At 45.3% G+C, this 19,324-nt stretch overlaps 2 protein-coding genes across 4 annotated transcripts in view; both read right to left on the reverse strand.

The window, feature by feature from the left end:
• The window catches only part of RAPGEF1 (Rap guanine nucleotide exchange factor 1), a 205,581-nt gene extending 201,512 nt beyond the window's left edge, over positions 1-4,069 (reverse strand). Inside the window, exon 1 of the mRNA XM_053281909.1 lies at positions 4,047-4,069. The gene's annotated coding sequence lies outside the window, so the exon portion shown is untranslated. The remainder of the gene's footprint in view (positions 1-4,046) is intronic.
• The window catches only part of MED27 (mediator complex subunit 27), an 83,297-nt gene that overhangs the window by 41,032 nt on the left and 22,941 nt on the right, over positions 1-19,324 (reverse strand). The window contains exon 3 of one of the 3 annotated variants that reach the window (XM_053281916.1): positions 4,047-4,177. In XM_053281916.1, coding sequence (XP_053137891.1) covers positions 4,047-4,177 — 131 coding nt within the window. Of the gene's footprint in view, positions 1-4,046; positions 4,178-15,303; positions 15,623-19,324 lie in introns of those variants that run through there. The other 2 variants (XM_053281917.1, XM_053281918.1) reach the window with 2 other exon arrangements.

The following is a 19,324-nucleotide window of genomic DNA, read 5'->3' on the forward strand; positions in this document are numbered from 1 at the left end:
CACTGCCAAGAAAATCAGTTTGAAATAGGCTAGGAACAAAAGGTTTTGCCAAAGATGATCTGGCATGGACAGCTGTACTGTGCTGGAAACTCCACACTCTTCTCCCAGATCAAGAGATCAGAACCATCCATTTAAATGAAAGGGGTAACACCCGCCAAGAAAACCATAAACAAATGGCTTCCCCTAAAATTCTGTTCTCGTTGACAGGGACTGTACTTCTGGTAGATGAGCCAAGTTCCAGTTCTAAATCGCCCCCACTGCCTCCAGGTAAATAGAACAGATTAAGACACTGCAATAAAGTCTGAACCACATTTACTTAATAATGTTAATAAGCCATACAGCCATTTTCCCCCTTCCTGGATCCAAGCAGCCCTGTGTGTGCAATGAACCCATCTCACACCTTTTAGAGGAGGCCTGCTCAACTTAGGCCCCCCAGCTGTTTTTGGACTACAACTCCCATAATTCTCAGCCACAGCAGCCAATAGCCAGGAATTATGGGAATTGTAGGCCAACATCTGCAGGAGGGCCGAAGTTGAGCAGGCCTGTTTTAGAGGCTGATCTAACCATCATAAAATGCTCTGAACTCCATTCTTTAGGTCTCACAAACTGCAGGCTGTTAGGGGCACCTCCCAACATGTCCCCCCCTTCTCCCCTATCCTTTTGTTTTTCATCTAGCCTGATGAAAAACGTATCCAGAGTATCACACCGAACCAGGGCTAAGGAAGCTTAACAAGGATCCGGCAGCCGAAGCTGAAAACCATGGTTTGAAGTGTGTTTGCAAACCATGGTTTGAAGTGTGTTTGCAAACCATGGTTCCGGGCTAATGGTGGTTTGGCATGAAGTCAGCATGAATGAACCATGAAGTCAGAATGAATGAAGTCAGCATGAATGAACCAGGGCTAAGGAAGCTTAACAATGATCTGGCAGCCGTAGCGGAAAACCATGGTTTGAAGTGTGTTTGCAAACCATGGTTCCGGGCTAATGGTGGTTTGGCATGAAGTCCGAATTGACAAGCCAGCGTTATGCCATCGCTCTGCCTAGGAAGGCTGCTGCATGACGGATGGGCAAGTGAATTTATAAAGTGGAGAAGACTGAACACAAAAGCAGACAACCAGCTTAATACCATGGTTGCTGTATTGACAATGTATAAACATGGTTGCTGTATAGACACTAAAAACTAGGGTCAAGGTCTCCTCTCGTAGGAAGTAGTTACTCTTCTTTCATCAGAGGGGGCAGGGAGCAGTGGTCCCTCTAATTATTTTCATCTCTGTGCGGAATGAGTTTTGTTCTGGGCGGCAGGATCAAGGCAGTGTGTGCGCACCTGAATTCAGAGTGGGGCCTTCCGGATTTAACCTGAACGGGATCTAAAATTAACTGAGCAGACATTTTAAAAAATGTGAGCGTGTGTGCATGTTTGCACCTTAGAGGGAACAGTGGCAGGGTGCTAGTAAAACTGACAGCAAAAAGGTTATGAAGAATCCTCCTCCAGAACATCCATCTTAAGCAGCATTTACGCATGCGTGCATGTGCGCGCACACACACACACTGCTTACCTTGAAGGGATTGTTTGTTTGTAAAGGTCTGAGTAATTAGGCAGCAGATTTCTGAATCGAAATAATGTGGCCAAATTTCTTCTGACTGCTAACAAGAGTAGGCAGGTTATGATATCTTCGACAGCCCTTTAACCTCTCTGTATTAAAGCTGTTGGGTATAGCTGCTATGCTTTGATGCTCTTGTATGATTCACAGCAACTTCTGCTAGGGATTAAAAACCAGTACGCAGTTCTCTTACACATGCTATAAAAGGGAATCTCCCTGTCCACCCGCCTGTCCCGAATTTCACTTTATTCCCCAGGAGCTCAGAATTCCTTTGGGTTCTCCACCAACACAGAGCTGCATACATTGGTAACAAAGAAGATGCTGATTATATTACAATTGGGTACTTAGGAGAACAGAGTTCGTACCTCAGTGAATCTTTTTTCCACTGAGAACTATGTTTTGGAGAGGAGGGCATTCAGAGCGCCACACTAATCTCTTCCGCTTCATTCCTTATTGTGATATATTGCGATACAGAGAACTAAATATTTTAAGACGTTTATTAATTCATAAGCTTGTTGTGTGGGCTTCTGTGTGTTGGCATCAGAAGCAAAGTGCCTAAACTGCTGATTGCGGGTGTCTTTACAGTTACTGAGTGTGCTCATAATTGCTTGTTACCTGTAAAAAAAAAAAAAAGCGGGGGGGGGATCTTCAGTCTAATGAAAAATTAATGCATGAAGAACAGGGGGATCTTCAAAAGGAGTTTTGTTTGTTTGTTTAGAACGTTCTGTCAAGAGACGGAGCCAGTAGTCCACCTAACATCGTCTTAATCTCTGATCAGGATAGGTTTCCCCAGCTGATCAGCCTCAATTAAGGAAACATACAGGTGAAACTCGGAAAATTAGAATATCGTGCAAAAGTCCATTAATTTCAGTAATGCAAATTAAAAGGTGAAACTGATATATGAGACAGACGCATTACATGCAAAGCGAGATAAGTCAAGCCTTAATTTGTTATAATTGTGATGATCATCGCGCACAGCTCATGAAAACCCCAAATCCACAATCTCAGAAAATTAGAATATTACATGGAACCAAGAAGACAAGGATTGTAGAATAGAACAATATCGGACCTCTGAAAAGTATACAGTGTACTGTGCTTGATTGGCCAGCAAACTCGCCTGACCTGACCCCATAGAGAATCTATGGGGCATTGCCAAGAGAAGGATGAGAGACATGAGACCAAACAATGCAGAAGAGCTGAAGGCCGCTAATGAAGCATCCTGGTCTTCCATAACACCTCATCAGTGCCACAGGCTGATAGCATCCATGCCACACCGCATTGAGGCAGTAATTGCTGCAAAAGGGGCCCAAACCAAGTACTGAATACATATGCATGCTTATACTTTTCAGAGGTCCGATATTGTTCTATTCTACAATCCTTGTCTTCTTGGTTCCATGTAATATTCTAATTTTCTGGGATTGTGGATTTGGGGTTTTCATGAGCTGTACGCCATGATCATCACAATTATAACAAATTAAGGCTTGACTTATCTTGCTTTGCATGTAATGCGTCTGTCTCATATATCAGTTTCACCTTTTAATTTGCATTACTGAAATTAATGGACTTTTGCACGATATTCTAATTTTCCGAGTTTCACCTGTACATATACCCCAAAGTAAATTATGAAATTTGGGTGCAGGGGACCCGGCATTTCTCAAAGGAACAGAAAGTCCTGTATTCAGGCGATATGTGTGTGTATATATATTCTCCTTTCAGTCAAATGCACAGGTACACGATGCAGAAGATCTGGCTTGGCAGCAATACAGGTGAAAGGGGCATAGGTATTTTAGAGACAGCTTCCTATGGTCCTATGAACCGCGAGTAATGAGTCGTTATTGCTATGGGGAAAGTGAGGTTAAGTTCCAGTGTGGAGGGAAAACGGGAGGAAACGTCTCAAAAAGACTTACTGTGGCGTGCTCTGTATGTTGCCAGGAATGCCGCGAAATGCCCCGCAGAACCGCGGAAAAAAGTTTTAAGGTCCGTTTTTGAAAGGAAAGGAGCCAACCCGGAGACAAAATGGCGGGCAGAAGCGACCTCCATGGTCACTTCTGGCCCTCTAGGATGCACGGATACGTGGGTTTTAACCCCCTCGTATCTCCTGATACTGGAAAAGGGTGTCAATGAGACACCCCACGGACACGCAGAACCATGAATAGTGGTTCCGCGAATTACAAGGTTCTCCTGTAGTTCGACAATTATTGACAATTATTTCCACATCACCCCCCGCCTCCCAGGCTTTAGTTCCGCAACAACAGCGGGCAAAAGCATGGCTGCACTGGAGCCAAACACACACAAAGTCCAACAGAGCTGTTTAGAAACGGCCCCCACCACATTTTGAATCCGGCGTCTTCCAACGAGAGGCGCCAAAGGCAAACACTGGGCTGCAATGCTCAGTTCTGCTTCACAAAAAGGGTTGCCACATTTTTGTTTGCAGACGGTATTACTTACTGAGGCGGCAGCACCAAGGTGGTCGGCTGGGCTTTCGGCCTCCGCTTGGCAGAGACTCCCATCTGGTTGGCAGAGCGCTTCAAGGACTGCTGGTTCAGAAGGCCAGACGCCAGCCCGGCATGGTACTGCAACTGGGGAAGAGAGGGGAAGGGTGGAGACAGGATCAGGAAACAGGCAACGCTCTTCTTGTGGTAGCAAGCATGACTTGTCCCTTTAGCTAAGCAGGGTCCGCCCTGGTTGCATTTGAATGGGAGACTAGAAGTGTGAACACTGGAAGATCTTCCCCCTCAGGGGATGGAGCTACCCTGGGAAAAGCAGAAGGTTCCCAGTTCCCTCCCTGGCAGCATCTCCCAGATAGAGCGGAGAGAAGCACCTTAAGTAACTTCTTTGGAACTTGCAAAATACAGAATTTGGGTTCCCTTAATAAGCTAAAGGTACAAGCTAATCAAGGAAAAATGTTCCACACTTCTGCTGCCATCTCTGCAAAAAATGCAGCCAGTTTCCGATCAGGGTTTTAGGTGCCAATGGCCACGAGAACCAGCTCCTCTTGTGCAGACCTATGCAAAATGCTTCGTGGAACTGGGCATCTGGAAATTTGTCTAGTGGCAATTTTGAGATGCCCGTGCCAACTACAAGTCCACTTTCTGCAGATCAAGGCACCTTTCCCACCCACAGCACTCAATCATATAAGGAAATTAGGGCTGGGCGTTTGATCAGTCCAAACTAAAAAAAAAAATCAATCAATTGGTCAAGCTTCAGAATATTTTGTCCCACACAGAAAGAATCAATTATGATAATGTGCAGGCCTCCACTTATGCAGTTATTTGGAAGGACGGAAGGAAACGATTCGGCCATCAAAGTAATTGATAAATGCAAGCATATGACTAAAAGCTCCCAGAAAAAGTGATTCAAGAGGATGAGTGGGGGAGAAGGAAGCTTGCAGCCGCTTTGAACGCCGTAGTGCCAGAGCAGGTACAAAAACGACTCTCTCAGCCCAACGAAGCCCAAAGAGCTGCAGGCAACTGAAAAGAGAGAACTGCAATGGGAGCCCTGCTGGAGAAAACGTGCAACCCATTTCGGTTCTGAACAGGTGAGCAGGTTCAAAAGCAGCAGCTCCACCCATCGTAAGAATGATAACAAGATAATACTGTGAGAGAGCATCTGCTCCATATGTAAACGCTTTCCGATTCAGTCCCTGGCAGCATCTCCAGGTAGGGCCGGGGAAGACTCCTGCCTGAAACCTTGGAGAGCTGCTGCCAGTCAGTGAAGTCAATACTGTGCTAGACCAACCACTGGCCGCTGCCAGTCTGTGTAGACCATACTGAGCGAGATGGACCTATGATCTGACTCAGCATAAGGCAGCTTCCGATGTTGCTTTGCTGTAAAAATGAATGGAGCCATCCGGCCAAGGGTTCCAGTATTTGTGGTTAGAGAATCCCATGCAGCTTAAGAGGTTTCCGATTCACCTGATCCATGTAGCGTGAGATCTGGGGGGGCACAACAAAGCCTTCGTCTATCTGTTATGAGCCTTCTTCATAACAGCAGGGAAAGGTGCGGGGGGGGGAGCGGGCGACGAGAACAGGGTATCGTTTCACGCTCAACTACGGCCAATGAATTTCGCTCAACTTTGTCTTTCTCTGGCAGAACTCCTCAAATGGGAAATCAATGAATGCAAGGGACAGTACAAGTTTGAAAGACAATGTTTCAAAATGTCAAGCGCTCTCGTTTTCGATCTTCGCCACCAGAATGTGCAATGAGAGCAATACGCGCCACCTTCGGCGGAATTAAAGGCACCGCCTGGCCCTCCCCGCACCCCCCCTCCCCTTCTCTTTGTGGTGTCTTATTAAGGCCCGTGCAAGCTCAGCCATTTAGACCCTGCTGACACCCGGCTGGAAGAGGCAGGCTTGTTATCGACACTAGAGCGACTTCACCCTATTTCGGCGGCCTGCACAATAATGGAAAGGACACCGACCCCTGTGCTCACCCGAGCAGCATGTCGAATCGGAGTGGGCGGGGTGGAGGGAGCCGGCATAGAAACATCCTGGGAGGATTTTTGCCTGGGAGGGCATCTCCAACAGCAGGGGAATTTATTATTATTTAAACCAACATGCGCTTTTTGTCCTTGAAGGCCAATCCCTTCTGATTAAGCGACTTTTGTTAATCGTCTCTCTCTCCCCACCTCTTCTACCTACCTTACTTCTGCTTCCAGGAACAGAAATCCAACTGTCAAGATCTAAGGGCCCATTAAATATTTAGCAAACCATCTTTATAATGGGAGAAAAGGTCAAAGTTAATAAAACTGACAGGCAGCTCCTGTCCAACCGGATTTATGCATTATTTAAGCACCATACAGTGTATTTCACAGAACGGGTTCCCATGCTTTTCCGCTGGAAACATTTTCTTAGCCTTTTGGTCTCAAGAAGGGTCGAAAAGGCTACAGGTGAGTCAAAAAACGGTCTATAGAATGAAAAATTTGAGATAGAGAGAGAGAGAGAAGATGGCACATATTGCTATAGCTTATTAGCCCTTTGGGGACAGGGAGCCATTTTATGTATTTATTTATATCTATGTAAACCGCTTTGGGAACTTTTATTGAAAAGCAGTATATAAATATTCGTCATATTCGTATTTATATACTGCTTCCATCACAAAGCCAGTCCAAGGTGGTGACACACACTTAGAATATTTTTATGCCTACAGATACTTTTCCATGACTGTCAAGTCAAGATATACGGCAATTTCCCCAAAATTTCATCTGTGACTGAATGCAGGCATCTCACCAAGTCATCCAGTGTACCGGCCAAAGGAAAAGGGGTGTCTTATTGCAACAAATGCATGAAACGTCACCTTCAGTCGGCAGATACCGTGTTTCCCCGAAAATAAGACAGTGTCTTATATTAATTTTAGCCCCCCAAAATGCACTAGGGCAATTAGCAGTACATCAGAAATTACTGCTAGGTCTTACTTTCGGGGTAGGTCTTACTTTCAGGGAAACATACACATCTGCCAACTGAGAACATTTCATGGGTAGGCAGAAAAAAATACGAACAATTGAGCAAGCCACCACAAAATCCAACAGGTACAGCCTCTCTCTGCTTCTGCGGGACACTGAATCTTCAAGAAACAATGCCAAGCAGATAAAAACCACACAAACCACTCCAAACTACAGTCACCTGTACATTTGGGAGTTCAAACCATGGCGTGTGGGTTCTTAACTACCATTAGTGCAAGCTATTCTTTGGCAGTCAGGCAGAACGTGTGGAGTGCATATGATTACAAATAATTTATATACCGCTTTTCAACAGTTCTCAAGGCGGTTTACATAGAAAAATAATAAAGATGGTTCTCCCCCCCGCCCCCGCCAAATGGCTCACAATCTAAAAAGAAACAAGGTAGACACCAGCAACAGCCATTGGAGGGATGCTTCCTTTGTTAAAGAGTTTCTAGCCCTTACGGACTATGTTCTTCCCATTACACTCCTCTACACTGTTCTCCCCTCCCCTTACGTTAAATATGAAACTGTAAGCTCTTTGGGGCAGGGAAAGGTCTACCTTTGCTGCTCTGTGAAGTGCCATGCACATTAATATTTACTGTATCATCAAACAGTAAGTCTCCAACTTACGAATCATTTGCTCAAGTTGTCTAGAAACCTGTGCTCAACAGAAATATGGCGACATCTGGACTACTTTGGAAATTGCTTCAGAAGTGGTTCACAGGACCGCCGTTTGTCTATCCTGGCAGTTTTAATAAAGCTTAAAAATAACAATGTCCCAAAAAGATCATGTGAGGTCAAACAGACATTCTTGCATGCATAATACATGCTGTGGAAAAGTTTAAACATGTTGATGAACGACAATACCTGGTCTGAAGAGAGCAGAAGGGTGGGCAGGAAATTCCCACAGAAATGCTAGTTTTATTACATGTGGCAGAAATGGCAATGTACAGAATTCATAGGCAAGGTCACAAACTTTAATCACTAGATTAATCAGCTAAAAACAAGTTGATTAATTGGTGGGGCTTCCAAATTCAGGGCACAAGTTCAGTACTCTGAGGCAATGTTGGCTCTGGTGAGTTAGTGCAAGAAAGAAAAGAAAATTGGAAAAAGGAAGAGACAGTCTTTTCTTTTACTATGTGTGTGTTTACAAAAAGCAACAGGCTACGGAATATGTGCAAGACCACACACGTTCCTCACAAGCACATCTGCACACAACGAGTAATAAGAACATAAGAACATCACCTTCCGCTTGTCGGTCCTAAGTTTCCCAACCTTCAGTTTCATGGGATGACCCCTGGTTCTAGTGTTATGAGACAGGAAGAAGAATTTCTCTCTATCCACTTTCTCCACACCATACATGATTTTATAGACCTTTATCATGTCTCCTCACAGTCGTCTTTTTTTCTAAACTAAATAGCCCCAGTTGTTGTAGCCTTGCCTCATAAGGAAGGTGCTCTGGGACCCTGATCATTTTGGTTGCCATCATCTGCATCTTTCCCAGTTCTACAATATCCTTCTTAAGATACAGTGACCAAAGCTGTACGTAGTACTCCAGATGTGGCCGCACCATAGATTTGTATAAGGGCATTATAATATTAGCATTTTTATTTTCAAGCCCCCTCCTAACGATTCCTAGCATGGAATTAGCTTAGCTGCCGCACACTGAGATGACACTTTCAACGAGCTGTCCACCACGACCCCAAGATCTCTCTCCTGGTCAGTCACCAACAGCTCAGATCTCATCAATGTATATGTGGAGTTGGTGTTTTTTTGCCCCAATGTGCATCACTTTACACTTGCTTACATTGAACTACATTTGCCATTTTGTCGCCCAGTCCCCTCAGTTTGGAGAGATCTTTCTGGCGTTCCTCACAATCTGTTGTGGATATCAGTACCTTAAATGGTTTAGTGTCATCTGCAAATCTGGTCACTTTGCTGGCCACCCCAACTTCTAGATCGTTTATGAACAAGTTAAAGAGCACTGGTTGCAGTACAGATCCCGGGGGGACCCCACTTCCTACCTACCTCCATTGTGAAAACTGTCCATTTATTCCTACTCTCGGTTTCCTGTCTTTCAATCAGTTACCGATCCACACATGAACCAGCTGGGAGTGTCACAGCCACAGAATCTGGGAAATCTTCAGTGCACGGAGACGACGACTTTAAACCGGCAATATGCATAAAGAGGTGCGACATCTCCAAGTCGGAAGGAGCACACCACAATCTATCAACTTTCATCCTCGTTAACTGGCAAACCATTACAAGGACATGAACCGACAGAGCCTAGTATGGACACATAATGTGCTCCTCCTAATCAATCCTATTTCATCATCATAAATCATATTATTATAAGACGCAGAAGTGATCCTCTTCTCTCACCTGTGAAGAGAGACTGCAGGTCAATGACGCTTCGTGTATGTGTGGACATATTGACCTGCCATCTCTCTTCACAGGCAGGAGAAGAGGACCATGACTGCATCTTAGCCAGGCAACAACAGCGTGGAAGCATCAATTCTGGACACAAACCTATCGGCACCCTGGCAAAATATCTTATCCATCCGTCCTGGCAACCTTGCCTAACCCTAGACAAGTTACTTCCTCGCTGCACTATCAGTACCGCATACCTGTTTACAGTGCAAGTCCTTAAAATCTGTGACAACGTATTAAAGTCAGAGTCATTTTTCAATTAAAGAGCATGAAATAGGATCGTTCACATTTGAACGCTCATAAGACATAAAATGGGGGGATTACTAGAATTACATTTAAAGGTGCCTAATTTAGTAACCAAGTATTTGAAGGGTCTCCAATCCAGGAGAGTTTCAGAAATCTCCTGTGTGTTCCTCAAAGAGTTAAACTGTGAAGGCGTAAAAAAAACAAAAACAAAAAAAAACCACCATTGGATTTGATTGATAAAAGTATAGTTTTTAACTAAGCCTGAAAAAGTGAAGATTGGCAACATTTCCCCCACTATAATTTGCTTTCTTTGCTTTTTTCACTGTAGTACACATAAATCAAAGAAATGTTAAAGAGGCCCATATATCACAAACTGGCATTTCAAAACTATTTACAGAGTCCATAATATTCTCGACATGGAACAAAAAGGTGGCCGCGAGAGATGAATAAATGGGAAAAGGCAGTTCCAACATCCAAATGGGGTTAATTATGTTTGGAAACACTCATCAACTGGGCGCATTAAGATGTTTAATAAGAATGATCCTGGCAGGTCTGGGGTTAGAAATGAAGATCACTTCTTTTCTGGAATAATAATCACCTGCCCGCTCAAAACAAAGATATATCTAATTTTAAAGAATACATAATCAGATGAAAATGGTACTTTAATGAAAGTGTGTGTGTGTGTGTGTGTACACACACATGTATTTAATTTAATTTTAATTTAATTATATAGTGGAGGATTCAGCAGGGGAAATTAGGAATAATGGCCAACACTCAGACTAACAATACTCCAGCAGAAGAAGCTCTTCCATCACACAAGGGAAGAAGGGTAGCTTTCAGCAACCACCCCTTCCTCTTGCAATCACCTGTGCTTCCTGAAAATACAGCCCTGAGGGTCAATGTTTGTCCCCGAGGGTCAGTGTTTCTGTGTTCCAGACTACTCATTGGCCTGCTCTCTGGAGGAGGAAGTATAAAGAGACTTCCTGGCTGGGGCAGACCGTGCCTGATTGGGCGCCCATTTCCTCGTTCAGAGGTGGGCAAACGGACCTCCAGATGTTGTTGAACTACAGCCCCCATCATTCCCAGCCACAATAAATTGTGGCTGGGAATGATGGGAGTTGTAGTTCAACAACAGAAGGGCCATGCTTGCCCGCCGCTGTCCTACTTACTTCTCTTGACCATTCAGCAAGATTTAGGGACATAAGGAGTTGTCATATATCGAGTCAGACCCTGGGTCCATCTCACTCAATATTGTCTACACAGACTGGCAGCGGCTTCTCCAAGGCTGCAGGCAGGAATCTCTCTCCGCCCTATCTCAGAGATGCTGCCAGGGAACTTGGAACCTAGATGCTCTTTCCAGAGTAGCTCTGTCTCCTAAGGGAATATCTTACAGTGCTCACATGTGGTCTCCCATTCAAATGCAAACCAGAGTAGACCCTACTTAGCTAAGGGGACAAGCCATGCTTGCGACCACAAGACCAGCGCTCCTCCTTCCTATGTTCTTAATCCCTGTTAATCTGCCTGAGCAGCACCCTGTTCAGTTCCGGCCTCTGGATCTTTACCCCCAGGCACTGCTGCCCACGATCCAGTCGATTTGACTCCACGCGGCATTTTCCCAGCAGCTGCTCATGCTTCTCTTTCGACTTCAAGCCCTTTGGGGGCAAGGGATCGTCTTATTGCTTCTTCTATGTAAACCACTTTGAGAGCTTTTGTTGTTGTCGTTGAAAAGCGGGATAGAAATGGTCTTGGTCGCGATCGGCAGGCATTTGAGAATTACAGCCCAGTGGCATTCAAGGCTCTAAAAAACTCTATTTCCTATTTCTCTGCGTAAACACAGAATAGTGGAATTACAAAATAGGTACCCGAGGAACTTCAAGCCTCTCTTCTTTTAGCACCAGGAAACTAGGATTTCGACAGAAGATGGCATGCAGGCTGCATTACCACTCTTGTGAATAGAGATCGGGATTTTTCTTTTTAAGCAGACAATATCATTCAATGCTGCAGGATTATTCACCACTCGTGGGGACAGGACAGGCGCATGAAAGGGAGCCCAATTGCTTTAATACACCACAAATCACTTGAACTACAGTTACACAAACTCAGCTCTGTTGAGTAAGCAACAGCCGTGAAAGCAAGTTTTCTATCTACCCACAGGTTTCGTTTTGGTCTCGCAATTGGCTTTAAAAGCCAACCTTTTAACATGGAAAGCAGGCAAAAAGCCTGCAGTAGGGAAAGGGGGAAGAAAAATGAGCACCCAGGTGAATCAGGGCACCTGGCAAAAGGGATTGAAAGAGGACATTAATCTGAAGGTCCTTCCCCACCTTTAATGGCTGTCAGTTTACCACTCTCTCCCAGTTTGCATTTCGGGTTTTACTGCAATAATTGAAACGTTTTTTACAATAGCAGATGCCTTGCCTCCCACACATCAATTAATCTGCAAATGCACTCAGGTTGCAAAAATAATGAAGTGCCGAAAGCTTTCCCATTGGCAAGCGTTTCTACCAGGAGGGGGAGGCCGGGGGCGAGGTGCTAAAATGCAGGCGGCTGCTTGGTCCACCGTGCAGGAAAGTTCTGTCCCACACAACCTGGTCAGCCGCTTGCAGCGCCCGCCAATGCGCTCAGCCACCCTCTGTCTTCACCAAGAGGCAGGCAAAGCCTATTCTGAGCGAGGGTATTCACCGCCACGGAGCGCCGTGCAAAGTGACAGGTGAGCGGTGTGGCCCAGTCGGTGGTGGGGTGTCTGCATATCCAGCAGGAAGGCCAGACTGCAGAAGGAGCCAGATGTGCTTCGGTTATATAATCCAAGTTCTTCACCAAAGGATTACAGGTACTTAAGGACAAGGTATTTTATCGGATCCCTGCCACACGTGAGAGTTTGGAACACTGCCATAGAGTTGGCCGGGCCAAGGACATCGAGGGCAGGAGGCAGGGATTAGGAAGAGTGTTCTCTCTAGTGTTTTTTTCATCTGTGTGCGGAATTAGATTTGTTCTGGGTGGCAGTATCAAGGCAGTGTGTGCGCACCATGTGCATTGAGAGTGGGGCTTTCCTGATTCAACCTGAGCGGGATCTAAAATTAACTGAGCAGACATCAAAACATGTGTGAGCGCACAAACATGCACACTCCTTAGAGGGAACACTGCTTAGGAACATAGGAGGCTGCCATATCCCGAGTCAGACCCTTGGTCCATCTAGCTCAATATTGTCAACACAGACTGGCAGCGGCTTCTCCAAGACTACAGGCAGGACTCTCCCTCAGCCCTGTCTTGGAGATGCTGCCAGGGAGGAAACTTGGTACATTCTGCTCTTCCCAGAATAGCTCCATCCTCTAAGGGGAATATCTTACGGTGCTCACATTTCTAGTCTCCCATCCATATGCAACCAGGGCGGACCCTGCTCAGCTAGGGGGACAAGTCATACTTGCTACCACAAGCCCAGCTCTCCTCTGTGCTTAAACAACAACAAAAACTTATTCACCAGGAGAAATCCCAAATCCTATACTTAATTTTTTAATTAAAAAGCTGCCTTGGGGGCCACTTACTGGGGGGGCTCTCCCTCACCAAAAGTTTCCAAGTAAAGGCAGCATAGTCATCTGCTTGGGGTGCTCAGGCTCTTGATTTCCTGCACCGCATAGGGGGTTGGACTAGATGATCCCCACGGCCCCTCTCTCTATTGTTCACATGCTTCTCAGCTGGGTGAGGAAGCCGAAATGTCAGGCATTAAGTTTGTTTGTTTGTTTTTTTTTTTTAAACTGCTTCAAAATAGTCCTGATCGTAATATAGGCAAAACTATTTTTGGAATGTTCTTGCTGCCCATGTGCTGTTAAACTTTTATAACCTGCTCCATTTCAATTTTTAGATTTCCATGCAGGGCAACTGAACTTTCTCATCTTCTGTGCTAAATTGCAAGACACTTTCCCGGCATGATCAGCTGGATTAATAATAAAACAGGACCAATCTCAGAAGCAGCAGCGTAACGTTGACACAAACCGGCATGAATGGAAATGAACCTGTGTCTTACCAAAGCCTTGAACATGAGGGGTGGAGGGAAGAAGTGATCACCAGCTGAAAATACTAATTTAAATCTAATGTCTCTGTGAGTGTCCTGCTTAGGAATATAGGACGTGCTACACTAACTGGCAGCAGTTCAAGGTTTCAGGCAGGAGCAAGGTTGGTTTGATTTAAGTCAAACCAATTCAAATCGCTTCATCAGAGGACTCAATTTTAATGATTTAAATCACAATTTGAATCACTAGCCAGGAAGATACTATTTAATCATCATTTTCTTGTAAAAGTGTGTTCTTCTCAAAATGCACCTTAATACATATTTAGAGATAGAGGAAGGTTTCATTTTTAGAAGGTAGGCCCACACGTCTCACAGCGCAGTTGCATTTGGGCAAGTGGGCCTTGCATTTCGTTACTGCACAGTTTGCATTTTGCACACATGCCTGACTTACTCACAGGCACGGGAACTTCATTCAAATATTCCCAAATGGGGTCTCTTTTATGGCCGGCTGCCACGACAGGTGCCTCCCTTCAACAATGGAGGATACACTCGGAAAAGGTTGGCCCAGGAGTGCAGGAATCTGTTCTGTTCACTTTTGGTTTCACTTTCTATGCCCCTCCCCATCCTGGGCATTGAGATCCAGACTCCTCCTCCTTGTTCAACTCTACTCCAACCCTGCAAATCCTCTATTCCTTCATTGACCTCCTTTGTGTATATACTTTAGGGGAGGGACGGAGGGGGAGAGAGAGAATGAATGTGTGTATTGCATGGACACCACCTGCAGAATAGGATTGATCAGGTCTGTTAGCTCTCATCCCCATATACTGCTGTCAACATGTTCACAGCATATAATTAGAAATTATGATTCATATTCATGATTATATCTTTGACCTAGGTTCTTTATGAATTTTTTTAAAAATTAAAATTTAAAAATTCCAATTAAAATAAAAAAATGATTTAAAATTTTAAAATATGACTTTTATTAGCTTTTTTTTTTAAGATCATCAATTTTGATCAACCCTGGGCAGGAGTCTTTCCCAGCCCTACCTGCAGATGCTGCCAGGGATTACACCTGGGACCTTCTGGATGCCAAGCAGATGATCCACCACTGAGCCTCGACCCCCATCCCCATACATACTTGGCATCCTTCACACACACAGACATAGGAAGCTGCCATATACTAAGTCAGACCATTGGTCTATCTAGCTCAGTATTATCTTCACAGGCTGGCAGCGGCTTCTCCGGGGCTGTAGGCAGGAGACTCTCTTAGCCCTATCTTGGAGAACTTGGAACCTTCTGCTCTTCCCAGAGCAGCTCCATCCCCTGAGGGGAATCTCTTTCAGTGCTCATACTTCTAGTCTCCCTTTCATATGCAACCAGGGTGGACCCTGCTTAGCTATGGGGACAAGTCATGCTTGCAGCCACAAGACCAGCTCTCACTCGCTCTCGCACACACACCTAACACCAGTTTTTCTGACAGAAGTGCTTGCCATTTGTGGAATTCAAGAGGAAGCTGGAGGGGACAGAAGCAAGGAAAAGGTTATGAAGAAGCAATTCAAGTTTATTGAAACGTACAAGTACCAGTGATGGCCATCCATCTCCAGATTCCCTTTACACTAAAGCGATTGGTACAACATAATTGGCTGCAGTCGTTTTCACAGCACCTTCAGAAAAAGAGAGGCAACGTGCAATACGAGAGAAGAGTTGATCATCAACAACCACGTCCTTCAAGTTGGAATCCGTGCAGTCACACAGGCGGGGAAGTGCGTGGACAGGCCGCAGGCAGACGATTGGGGGCATCTGCTTCTCCCCCTTTGGACAGAGATTTCTATCACAGGGAGCAAAGAGGCTGAGGTTGCGCCTTCCCACAGAAAGGGTGGACCATACTTCCAGGGGAATCACAAGCTTAGGAAAAGGAGGACAGGACATATAGGCAACTCAAATCAGGCACATCCTCACTTTTTCCAATGACTGTAGCCATAAGCAAATTTTCAAAGTGTTGATTGATTGATTGATTGATAGACACACATACACACACAGGCACGATTACTTCTCCAGCAATAAGGCCTTATTTTTACAACCTTAAATATCATGTCTGAAACATGCAAAATCAGTCAGTCACAGAATCAGAATTTTTGGACATTGTTTCTGATTCCATTACCAACACATTTTGCAGTTTCAGACACTATAATATTGAAAGAACTCCTCCAATCTATAATGGGGCGAAGTGTGCAGCGATAAGTTACTGAATCCAAACTGGCATCTCTGCGTGCAAACTTCGTGAATCAGGCCCCCGGCATATGTGGTTTCCCGTATCCACAGATGGGTAATTGTCACCTGACCCCGATATACGCTATGCGCAAAAAATTGACAACTGAAGGGTTACGATACAACCCGTATCCACAAGTCAGGATGGGCGGAAACGACCTCCAAGGTCTAGGGCAGATCGAAACTACTGCACATGTTCCCCGCTGCTGTTTGTTCTATAGAGGCATCCGCGCCTCCCTCATCCTTCCATTGCTAAGCAAGTCTCCAGGTCGTCCGAGGCAATCCTACAGCACACCTTGCTACTCCGACTCTAAGCCTGCCATCACACACAGTGTCGCCAAGTACTATGCGGCTGCAATCAGCACTCGTCGGCGGATGACAGGCAGTGAGTCCTATCAGCCTTAATCTGACCCTAGGTGACAATTGCTCACGCGCCTCCCTATTTTACTGTTCCTTATAACCTTTAATCTGGCTGTTTTCCAGTTTTATTCCTCAGGCTTTTATGTATTCCTGTCTTCTCATGTCTTTTAACCTTTTTACATCCATTTTCATGCCCCCCTTTTTTATGCCTTTCATGCATTTTCATGACTTTTATTACTACTCAGGCTTTTAGGCCCTCGTGCTTTTGGTGCATTATCTACTATTTTTAGTCCTTTGTATTAATATGTACTGTTTTTTATATGTAACCACTTTTTAACTACTCTCACTTTTAACTTGTAATCACCCTCATACTTTATGCTGGTCTATGGCCGTAATAAAGATCGATTATGGTTGATTGACTTTATCATTTGTTTTGGAGATATTAAGTTCCTTCTTGTTATACCGCTGGTACATATTATACTGTTATATATCTTCTATGGTTTATATTTTCTACTGTTATATTGTCCAGCATTACATTACTACGTTTACTGCTACAACACATACTTATATACAGCTCTTCGACCAAAGTTCTCAAAGCGATATACATAGAAAAAGAAATACATAATTAATTAATTAATTGAGATGGCCCCAAAGGGATCACAATCTAAAAAGAAATGGAGGGCAAATACCAGCAACAGCCACTGGAGGAATGCTGTGCTGGGGCTGGAGAGGACCAGTTGCTCTCCCCCTGCTAAATTTAAGAGAATCACCACTTTAAAAGGTGTCTCTCTGCTCAGTTAGCTGGGGTAACCATGTTATATGACATCTGGTCAAAGTCCATAATAAAGAGGATTGACTTACTTACCTGTGTCATTGAGAAAGTAGCAATCCACTTAAGGCTGTGATTCTGAGCATCCTTAAACAGAAGTAAGGCCCACTGGAATTGTGATAGGCTTTGACTGCAGACTAGAAAATAATTCTTGGCTAGTAAGCTCAGCTGCTACCTGTGGACACCCCCCCACACCCCACTCCCAAGGAGGTTCTTTCAAAGTCTAGGCACCATGACCAAGATGGCCCAACATCATATGCCCATCCTCAAGCCTCTGAGAAGGGCACAGACCATAGCTTTAAGAGCACAGAGCAGGGCCTCCAAAGTTCTGAATAGGGAGGCGCATGGACCGCGGAGGCGCGGTCCAACGCCGGGGGTGGTGGTCTCGCTTTAAGGGCGGGGGGGGTTGTACTTACCCTTCCCACTGCTTTCCCCCCTTCTGGCGCTCCGTTTTGAAGCGAAATTTTCGGGGGCAGCAGCATTCCTCCCTGCCGCCCCTGCCCCCTTGTTGGCCGGTAAAAGCGGAAGTAACTTCCGCGCATGTGTCTGCCCACCACACAGCATGCGCACACAATGTGTGATGTGTGCGGTGGGCACACGTCATCGGCGGGCACATGCGCGGAAGTTACTTCCGCTTTTACCGGTCAACAAGGGGCCAGGGGCAGCAGGGAGGAATGCTGCCGCCCCAAAAATTTCGCTTCGAAACGGAGTGCTGAAGGGGGGAAAGCGGCAGGAGGGGTAAGTACAACCTCCCTGCCCTTAAAGCGAGACACCTCCACCGCCGTCAAACCGCCAGACCGGGCCATTCCCCTAGCCTTAGTGCAAATAGCATATGAAGTGTTTGGGTCTGAACACAGACAGAGGTCAGGATCCACAATTCACCTCAACCCCAAGCCTGATTTGGTCTCACGGGCGTTGTGTAGAGGAGGGATTCTCAATGTTGGGTCTCCAGATGTTCTTGGACTTCAACTCCCATAAGCCCCAGCGGCCTTTGGTTGGGGATTATGGGAGTTGAAGTCCAATAACACCTGGGGACCCAACGTTGAGAATCCTTGTAGAGGGCTTTACGTTACTGGGGTAGCCACCGATAATTTGGACATGTGTTTAACTGAAGTTGTCAACGTTGCCAAGTTACCATGAATCTCTCTTCCAGCAGCTGACTGGTGGCATCCCGGCACTTTTCAGTAGCCAAATTGAAGAGTGTCTCGCATCCGGAGAACTTTGGCGTGAATATGGACCGCATGACCCTGCTCAGCCTTCCTCCCATTTACACACCTCATAAGTTCCGAGTCAGCTGCTCAGAAGGCAGAGAGCACAGATTCATCAGCGTGTCAGTCCAAGATACTGAATAAGCAAAGATGGTTTTCGTTCCATGCGATACTTCATTATTCATGAACTAAAGAGTAACGCCCATTCATCTCTGTTGCAGTTACTATTGCGAGATTGAACGTTCAATTACATTAACGTGGCTGGCCAGGACGGCTTATTTGGGCACACTGGCTAGAAGGGAAACGGCAAACATTAGCCCCGCACAATTAGGTCAGTAATGTGGAGGTGTATGAATACACAGCTCTGTAAGTAGCTGGGCTCCTATGTACATCCTAGCTGGGATCCAAGGAGCCCTGGGCCGAGAAAAGACTCCCGCGTGGGTTTCATGACAAGCAGATATGACTATAACTGCCACTTTTTTAAAAAGGAAAAACTGCAAAAAGCCTGAACGCACAAAAGGCTCGGTCCGTGATCCCATTCTATATAGGATGACCTCCTCAGGGTGTGGAAAAAGCTTTAGGCTGGCTCCTAGATCAAAGCTGGCAATCAATGTTCTAAGGATGGATGGATGGATGGATGGATGATCAACAGCCACTTTATCAACCTCCTCTTAACCATGGAAAAAATTTCAACCATCTCTGTAAGACTGAGAGCCAATGAAAAGTTGTACTTTTAAAAAAACTAAGTAGATTTGTTGTAACATTTCTATCCCATTCCTCCTCCAAGCAGCCCAGGGCAGAATACATGGTTAGGCTTGTCTTAACAACCCCCCTGTGAGGTAGGTTAGGGTGAGAGAGCAAAAGCTCTGAGCCCAGGGAAAGTGCTAGCTCATGACCGAAGACACCCAACACTAACTTTCACACAAAATGTCATCTGGATTT

The sequence above is a fragment of the Hemicordylus capensis genome, chromosome 17, assembly GCF_027244095.1.
Source record: "Hemicordylus capensis ecotype Gifberg chromosome 17, rHemCap1.1.pri, whole genome shotgun sequence".
Lineage (NCBI taxonomy): Eukaryota > Metazoa > Chordata > Lepidosauria > Squamata > Cordylidae > Hemicordylus > Hemicordylus capensis.